General features: G+C 28.7%; 1 protein-coding gene across 1 annotated transcript; it reads left to right on the top strand.

The window, feature by feature from the left end:
• The first annotated feature begins 3,796 nt into the window (after nt 1–3,796).
• On the top strand, nt 3,797–8,599 carry LOC111031855 (septin-1). Its single transcript, XM_022311962.1, has 9 exons — nt 3,797–3,995; nt 4,135–4,327; nt 4,396–4,519; nt 4,597–4,731; nt 4,839–4,956; nt 7,332–7,418; nt 7,502–7,662; nt 7,734–7,835; nt 7,903–8,599. Exons 1-9 carry the CDS (start codon nt 3,972–3,974, stop codon nt 8,033–8,035), a joined length of 1,077 nt encoding a protein of 358 aa, XP_022167654.1. The 5' UTR covers nt 3,797–3,971; the 3' UTR covers nt 8,036–8,599.
• The last annotated feature ends 1,331 nt before the right edge of the window (nt 8,600–9,930 follow it).

Below are 9,930 nucleotides of genomic sequence, written 5' to 3'. Positions count from 1 at the left end.
GAACGGTGAGGCTCACCCTGCGAGCACTGAAGACTCCTCGAAAAGCGCACGAAAATATTATATTCGTATTTTGTTGTTCGAACCTGTTTCTTTTATTGTGATTTTATTCACGAGTGAGTTTACGTAAAAATCATGATTTTAAAAATAAATCAGCGGTTCTCAACCTTTTTATATTCGCACAGCACCTAATTACTTTAACTATTTTGATGTACCCCTTTATTGGGTGACCTTTTTTTTTGCTTATTCAATAATGTATACGTTATTTTACATGACCTACTGATTTTTATTTTTTTATGAACTAAAAAACTATAATATAAGCATTTAATGCACAAAAAAATAATTAAATAATACGTACCTACAAGTATTATTTATATTATTAATTATTATTAATATCAAATAAACCAAATAATATTTAATGTGAATAATGATCCATTCCATTTTTTCATAAAGGGAAATTTTCTTAGCGTACCACCTATGAACTTACCGCTTTTACCACTAGTGGTCCTCGTACCACAGTTTGAGAAACGCTGATGCAAATGATTGCGCACTTGCACGACGAGGAAAATTGATAAATATTTGACCGTGGCACGGTGCCATTTCCTTATCGAAAATTCAAAAACAAAAACCTGATCACTGCTAGTTGGAAACCTTTGTGTTGCTGTAGCAGTGGATTTAACAATCTGCTTAAGATATCAATATTTATAATTTATACTATAGATGTTCTATTAATTTAATCCATTCTCAAAAAATTCCGAGGGGATTTTAAAGTATAAGATCGAACATTTTTTACCGAGATATTCGATCTTTGATCAAATAGATTCAGATCGGTTGAAATACGTTAACATAATATAGCATATCGTATAACCATATCTATACCTACCCCAAAATAATAAAAAAAAGAATATAATTTTAAAGTAAGATAAAAAATAAAATATTTTCTCGGCCCGTTATCATCTACTATAAACATTAAACTTTATACTACTATAATATAAATCTGTGACCTTCACTTATAATATTTCTCTGATAACTCTATAATATTATGATCTAGAGCAGAGGTTCTCAAACTTTTTAGGCCAGGCCCCCCCTTTTAGTCAACCCCAAACATGAGCCCCCCTCATAAAAATAATTTTAATAGTCATGTTTAAAGTAAAAAAATTTAAAAACAAACAACAAATATTGATATTAATATTACAAATTTATTTTAATATAAAATGTATTTTTTATAAAATATTTTAATTAATAGGCCAATTTTAATGTAATGGGTGGGCTTGTTTTTTTTCATCACAAAGTTTGGTGAAACGAGGAGAGATATTTGATAAAGCTACTCTCAATTTTTGCTGACATCTGAATTTTTCTGTCCTACCAATGCAATGTTGATTTTTAAAATTGTCTTGCACCCCCCGGAGGGTCGCGCCCCACACTTTGAGAACCTCTGATCTAGAGACTATGTCCTATGACCTATGCTACGATCACAGGATATGACCTATATGAAATTAAATTATGTATTAGTTTAGGACTGTCAATTTAAAGCATTATATAACCTATGCAGTATGCACAAATCAATTATTAAATGCGTTAATATCAAAAAATTCACTATAAAATGCACCGTATTCTGTAATAACCTACATACATAATATTATAATTCATAGTTAAAAAGAATTTTAAAAATCTTACAAAATATTTTAAATTAAGGAAATTATAAATTATGTACAACGCGTGTTGTGCCTTGTGAGTACAATATATCGTGTTAAATATTAAAAAGACGAAAATTAAAATAATAATTCATCAATACTTGTAAGAGGTTTAATTGATAGAAATTGTAAAAAACATTGATAAAACGATACAAGTATTTAAAAAATGAAAAATATCAAAAATATTGCAAAATAAGAGTTTCCAAAAAGAATTCACTATTACCTACCTAACTCAAACTTTATGTTAAGAAATCTTTGTTCTACAGTATGCTAAAAATAATACATTTTTCTACGAATTCAGAGCTTAACATATTATTAAGTTCACAAATATTGTGTATATTCTGTGTTACGGGTTCGTCATATCTACATGTTTAATAGTTTATGGCTAACATTGGCTAGTGGTCAATGTCAATGGCTATATTTTGGCTAAATAGTACTGTTAGTACTCCACATGTTCCGCTGAACACTGAAAGCGCTAGCATTAAGCAGGTGTTTGATAAGATTATAAGAACATTTCATCTTCATGGTCATGCAGCATTTCTCTGCAGCCCTGTATAAGCATCTGCCATCAACGAATGTATACCATTGTATCCATAGTCATGGTAAACACTATATACTTGAGTTACCGGCCATGGATAAAAAAATAAAATTATGATATCAGTTTTAAAAGAAAATAATAATATGGAGTCCATAATATTATAGGTGTAACAAACAATACTGTGATCGTTAAGTTGCCAACTTTACGATAATCTAAGCCATCACTACATATTGACGTCTTTAAGTCGTATGGAGTACGGACAATCGACATTAGAAAAACTATAATATATTATTGGTAATTGGTTAATAAATAATAATATTATTTATAATTCACTGTCTTCTGTCTTCTGTGATCAACTTAGTACAGCGAATGCCCATTACACCAATACATACATTAACAAAATGTCACACAAATTCCTTAATTCTAAGTAGGTACCTAATATCTTTAGTTACAAACAACAAAATACTGCATTCAGTATATCCATGACAAAATCCTCAATCTATTTAGTATTTTGTTACGAGTACAGAGCACGGTCTTTCTGATTTCAGTTCAGAGTTGACTGCCGCAGGTTCCGCGAGCAGTACGCACCATGTGAGAATGTGACCACATCATGCCATTTGCTAATCAGAGCATCTGACCGGTGGGACGTGGGCGGTGGCGCCGGCGACCGGCGTTAGGAGTTAGCAAGTTAGGTTATTGTTTTTTCCGTTGTGCTCGGCGGCGCGGTACTCGCCCGGTATCGTCTCTATCCTTATCTACTGTACAATTTTATTATTATTGGTCTCTGCTTTGCTAAAAATAAATCACCGATACCAATGCGTCTTAAATAGTTAAATCTGATTTTGAGTCAGTTTTTTTTATACCTTTTCAAAACATTTTTGCCGAATGGTCAAACCCTTAACCAACTGCCGAGAAAAAACCGAAAATGTATATCAACTGTCAGTCTAAATGAGAATAATATAATATAGGAACAAATTATAACAAAAAGATAATTCCGCGTGACACAGTGTTGACGCTTGTATTAATTATTATACAGCTGTCAGCCACAGTCCACAAACAACGAATTATAAAATTCCTAATCGTTAGATCATGACGACATGACTATGAGAAATTATAAACACAATTCCCATCAAAATATAATCTAAAAATTACATTATATTTCAATTTTATTCGTCGTACACATTTTAAATATCTGAGCCTCTATTTGCTGCAGGTATAACCCATAACGAGTATATTGTTGTGGTCTGGTAATGGTTTTAAAATGGCCTACATACATTTTGTCACTAACAATAATTATTAAAAACCCGAATGAAATGCCGTGCTTGCTGTCGCCAGTCGCCGCTATGAACCGTGAACCGTATCTATACCACGATTATAGTTCAATATTTTATTACAATATAAATTTATATTATTTATTACTATAAATTTGGTGTAGTAAATAAATCGGTTTAAATCTAAGGTTTACTACTTTAGGTAGAATAATAAAATAATTTAACATAATAATTTAATTTTTAAACAATATGGTGTTATCAATAATTACTTATCAACATTTATGTTATTATCGTTGTTGTTATTTGTATTCTCGAAAGTGACCGACGCCGATGTCTTTCTGACTCTGTCTCTCTCTTTAAGACAATCAAATAAAGACTATAGAGTTGATTGTCCGGTATTTAGTTGTTGCGAGTTTGCTACTGTTTTTGTATTTTTCACTGAAGTCTGGTCAGGTGTCTACGACAGCAATAATGTCCAGCGATTCGATTAAAACAGTAAGTTCAGCCAGTGAAGGTCTTTTTTTTATTGCTATATTGTTACACTACCCATACAAATCCTTTGATTTTCATATACTGATTGATACGTCTAATGAGTGCTTTGCTTAATAAATTTGTTTCGATTTTCCAACAACAGTTCAACAATGTGGAGTCACCTGGATTCGTTGGTTTTGCCAATCTGCCGAATCAAGTACACCGCAAGTCCGTGAAAAAAGGCTTTGAATTCACGCTCATGGTGGTCGGTGAGTCGGGACTTGGAAAGTCCACGCTCGTTAATAGTCTCTTCTTAACGGATTTATATCCCGAACGCACCATTCCAGATGCCATTGGTGTGTATCTATTATTTACTTCATATTCCATTGTATTTTGTGTACCTATTTATTTTTGATTGAATTAGCAAAAACCAAGCAGACTGTAAAATTGGACGCATCCACTGTAGAAATTGAAGAGCGTGGTGTGAAATTACGACTTACTGTAGTCGATACTCCTGGTTTTGGGGATGCTATCGATAACTCGGATAGGTATTTTTTTAAATAAAAACATTTCTTCACTTAATACCTAATTTTTATTGCCTATCTAAATAAATTATAATTTATAGTTTTCGAGCTATTATTCAATATATTGATGAGCAGTATGAACGGTTTTTAAAAGATGAAAGTGGATTAAACAGACGTCACATTATTGATAATCGTGTTCATTGTTGTTTTTATTTTGTTTCACCGTTTGGCCATGGGTAAGTTACATAAAATTGTTTAAATTCCTTATCGAAGAATGTTAAAAAAAAGCTTGCTTATTTTTAAAATAATAGCATATTGGATGTACACATATTTATTTTATTAGATTAAAACCATTGGATATTGAACTAATGAAAAAACTACATAATAAAGTGAATATCGTTCCTGTCATTGCCAAATCAGATGTTCTTACTAAAAAAGAAATACAGAAATTAAAAAAAAGAGTAATTAAAAAACAGTATTAATTTTTTTTATAGTTTAATTTTATGTAAATTTAATACAATGAAATCTCTATTTGATGAGAATTCACTGCGGGTTATACAAATGTGTATTGTTTTAAAGTTCTTTATATTGGTATATGAATGGTGGGCGTGGTCTATCATCAAATGAGCTAACTGTTATTGACAACATATATGGTTAACGCTAGATTATGGAATAGTTTAGATTAAATATTGTTTAATATTTTAAATTTTAATTGGTTGACATTTAGAAAAGTATATACTTATTAGTTATTATTAAACCTAGCATACACGTGTACATATTTATTTAAAAATTATTACCTTATATTATATAATATTACAAAAAATGTTCTAAAATCAGCAATCCAATTGGAATATTTTTGACACATAATACTATGCGGTTTTAATCATTTAATGGTTTTGAAATAATTTATTGATAACGTTCGACTAATAAATATTTATTGCCCATCTTTTATATTATTGATGATAAGTAATATTGATCAAAGAATTATAATTAGTGTGTACAAATTTGGTTTTAATTTAAATGATATGATATAAGTATATAACATTTCAATGTCAATTTTTAACACGGTAAAGTTTGTTTGAATTAAATTTGTATGTTCTGTAACAGTATGTCAACTACAAGAAATATGGTCAAATTTAAACATGTTTTTAATTCTGGGCATTTCATTCTCAATGGATATCAAACCAAATATGATGCTGTTAATAATTTATTTACTATGTCACAACTATGTATTCAGAATCTGCATAAACCCTTATGATTTCCTTGGAATTTTAAACTTTCAAATTTATTTTAAATTGCTTATATCCCAAATGTTAGGCACTTGGCTCTGTGTTTATGTAAATCTAGTGTAAATCATGCTTGTTTACATATCCTAAACAATTTAAGAGGCCGTTATAAACTCATGTGTTGTTTCCGTCTTACAAGAGCGTAACATATCAAATCTCAGCAGGTCACATTCAGCTCAGTTAGCTTAAAAATTAGAGTGAATTACCTCTTATTAAAATAAAAAGTAAGATTATTACGGAGGGCTTCTCGTGGGTTTTTTTATTAAATTTTATATTTTAAAGAGAGTTATGAGTATTTAAAAATTGTAAATTGCTTGTACAACTTAAAATACTCATAACTCTCTTTGAAATTAAAATATAATTAAAAGCCCATGAGAAACCTTCCGTAATAATCTTACCTTTAATTTTAATAAGAGGTGAATTCACTCTAATTTTTAAGCTAACTGAGCTAAACGTGATCTGCTGAATGTAAAATTTGATATTGTTACGCACTTGTAAGATGGATACATGGATACAACGCATGTGAGTATAACGTCCTCTTAACGTCCAATTTTATATCTACTTAAAACAACATCTAATGATTTATTGATTTTGCATTATGCAATATAAAATATTCTATACTTTTTAAATAGGTACAAAACTACAATATTAATAATGATGTTTGTCGTTTGATAATAATTGATACTACTTTTTAGTTTTTAATTATGTATGAATGTACAAACATCAATGGTTACCTCGCTAAAGTAGTTACCAACATTTTCACTTGAGTGACTATCATGAAGCCAATTGGGAAAGTCAAATGTAGAAATATTTTATTGATAGAACAAATATTATATATTTTAAACATATTTTGTGATTTCTGCTAGCGGGAGGTTTGTTAATAGAGGTTTCACTGTAATAAATTATAAAGGAGGATCGTACGTTCATGCATTTGCACATAAATCTTTCCAACTTAGTAAGTGTTAAGTAACATAGACATTTGCTCCAAAGTGATAGGGTTCAATAAATGTGATTTAATTTTACATTATATAATTGCACATTTAAGGTTTTTGGCATAACCATGCATCTTTTTTCATATAAATAACATTTAAAATTATGTTTTTAATATCTATCAAAAACAACAACTTTGAAAATGTTGAAAATAATTTAATTAATGCATGGATGGTGAAATGATTGAAAAATTATGTTTGACTTGCCAGCCTAGCAAAGCAATTATAAAGATATGCATGAACAAACAAATCTATTTATTAATTTAAATTCATTAGAATAAGATTAAGGTTTGTTTATAAATTAAATAATTATTTGACAATTTTTTTTCTTCATATTGTTGAGTTTTTATTTTATTATTAAATGTTTTTTTACTGCATATTTAAGCATTTTTTGAATCATATTTGCATCTTGCATATATATTATATTCAATTGTTAGTGCATGAACTTATGAACTCCAGTTATAAATAATAATATAATATTTAGAGATATTTGTGTCAATGAAAAATCCGTCTAAGATTTTTTAGTGTTAAAAAAATTCAGTATATATCATGTTCTTATAGATACTAGAAGAAATTAATGCTAATGGCATAAAGATTTACCCTCTACCCGATTGTGACAGTGACGAAGATGAAGACTATAAAGAACAGGTTTTTAATAACTTTATTTAATTATTAAAAAAATAAAAATGTTGATAAATAAATAAATTACTCAACTATTGTTCATACTACAGGTTAAACAATTAAAAGAAGCTGTACCATTTGCTGTCTGTGGTGCAAATCAATTATTAGAAGTGCGTGGTAAAAAAGTCCGAGGGCGGTTCTATCCATGGGGTGTTGTTGAAGTTGAAAATCCTGACCATTGTGACTTCATCAAATTGCGTACTATGCTTATGTAAATGAACTGATAGAAATCAATAGTGTTTCAATGATAACACATTTATATTAATTTATGTGTCTTTTCAGCACACATATGCAAGATCTTCAAGAAGTAACACAAGAAGTACATTATGAAAACTACCGATCAGAGCGCCTAGCAAAAGGAGTACCTGTACCAAAAAGAACTACGTATGACTATTATTATTACATAGTTATTAATTATAACTGTAGCATTTAACATTCTAAATTTGTATAGATCACTTCCCGAACATGAGAAAAATTCTGGCTCAGAAAAAGACAGAATTTTGCAGGAAAAGGAGGCTGAACTTAAACGTATGCAAGACGTCATTGCTAAGATGCAAGCTCAAATACAACAACAAACACCTTAGTAACATCTCAATATTGACCATTTACAAAATTTTCAAATGACTGTTTAAAAAAGAATATCCTTTGACTCCATGATGCCATAATTCAATACTATTTTATTTTTATGATCATTTCATATGAGTGTATGGCTCCAGTTTAAATGATAGTATAAGTTTAAATTACAATACATTTTACATTAAAGTATACCTAACCTATAAACTATAATTATCGTTTAATTAATAAGTATTTTTTTAAATGTATATTTAAATTGTATTATTTAAAAAATCAAATACAAATGTACAATATTATCTAAATTCCAGTCCATACATAGGCTACATACAAAATGGTGCCTTTTAATTTATGGCTGTTCAAACTTGAGCATGTTCAGTATATAAAATTAATTTGCCGTATAAAACTGATACAAAGTTATGGCTTATATTTGTAATATTATATTTTATTTGGATAAAATAATCATATTTTCACCTAACCCCTATTTAAGATCTGATACTTATATTTTTATATTTTTCATTTATTATTCAGAATAAATTTGGGATTTTATTTATAATTATTAAATATATTTATATTTTTTTTTTTGGTAGTTCTTATTTTATAATACAAGGAAACAGTGGCTTATCCAGAATTAATATTATTTTTTAATGGGTGGGGGGGAGATTACAACAAGGAGTTTAAAAATCATTTTTGATAAATTTGATCTGAAATTATTATTGAATTATTAATAAATATTTTTTATTGTTCTTACCTATTAATTCCTCCCCTGAATATGCCACTGTAAGGAAGAACCTCAAAATTATTTTATATAACCATCTGGGGTTCAATATAAACAATTAATTCAATTTTATACGTACTTAATTATTCTTTTTTTTTTAAATATTCCTTTATTACTTGTGTGTATTTATACTTTATAATAAAATAATAAGTAATGTACATATTATAATATATACTACTCCTTATACAATAAATGCCATTATACAATTATGTCCTGATGTTAAGATTCTAATGTCTGTTTGCTAAACTGGGACCATTATGGTTGTGGCGTGTGCAAAAAGATGTCTGAAAATGTTGAAACTCAGTAACGTTCCTTATAATACCACCACACAACTCCTTGCAAAGTTCCAAATTACTATGTCATATATTATATGATTTTTTCCTCCAAGTTACATACCTTTCGTATAAATATCAATAACTTACCAAAATGTTGTACTCGGCATGCATTGTACTCTTGAAACGTTTATATCCTAAAAATGTATCCTCAATAAAATTCTAAGCCGTTATTCAATAATTTATCATTTTTGTAAATTAGTAAAATTACTTGCTGCTGTTCAAAAAATCTACTAATGAGTGATAAATATAATATGGCATTATTTCCTATAGGTAAATCATCAGTCCCCCCTGTTAAGTCATTGGTTGTCATGAGTTCATGAAATATTAATCATAATATTTATAAATACACCATTATTATAGATTGTGGCTGTTTCAATTTACATTGGTATTTTATACAATTCTTTCTTTCTCCACTTGTTTCACGTATACAGTATTATTTAAGTACCTATACCTAGTACAGTACTACCTAGGTACCAGCTACTATTGATTATAATCGGTTGGTCTAAGACTAAACTTTTATCTTTGAATTTTTTCACTTTTATTTATTAATTTATATTATGCATAAGTGTATAAAGTTTTATTAAAATTCAAATGGTTTTCCCAGAGTCTAAAATATGAATAGAGTTTTATAAATGATACATGTAACATGTTGTAAAATACTCACATATTATTACATTATGCACTCATATTAGTCATATTTATTAGGTAACCTAACCGTCCTAACCTATACAAAATAGTCAAGTGATTATCACTTATTTTAATAGACAATAGTAAATAAAATGATAGCCATGTTTCA

The sequence above is a fragment of the Myzus persicae genome, unplaced genomic scaffold (genome assembly GCF_001856785.1).
Source record: "Myzus persicae strain clone G006 unplaced genomic scaffold, MPER_G0061.0, whole genome shotgun sequence".
Lineage (NCBI taxonomy): Eukaryota > Metazoa > Arthropoda > Insecta > Hemiptera > Aphididae > Myzus > Myzus persicae.
The sequence above is the reverse complement of the archived record's forward strand: the minus strand, read 5'-3'. Positions and strand labels throughout refer to the sequence as shown.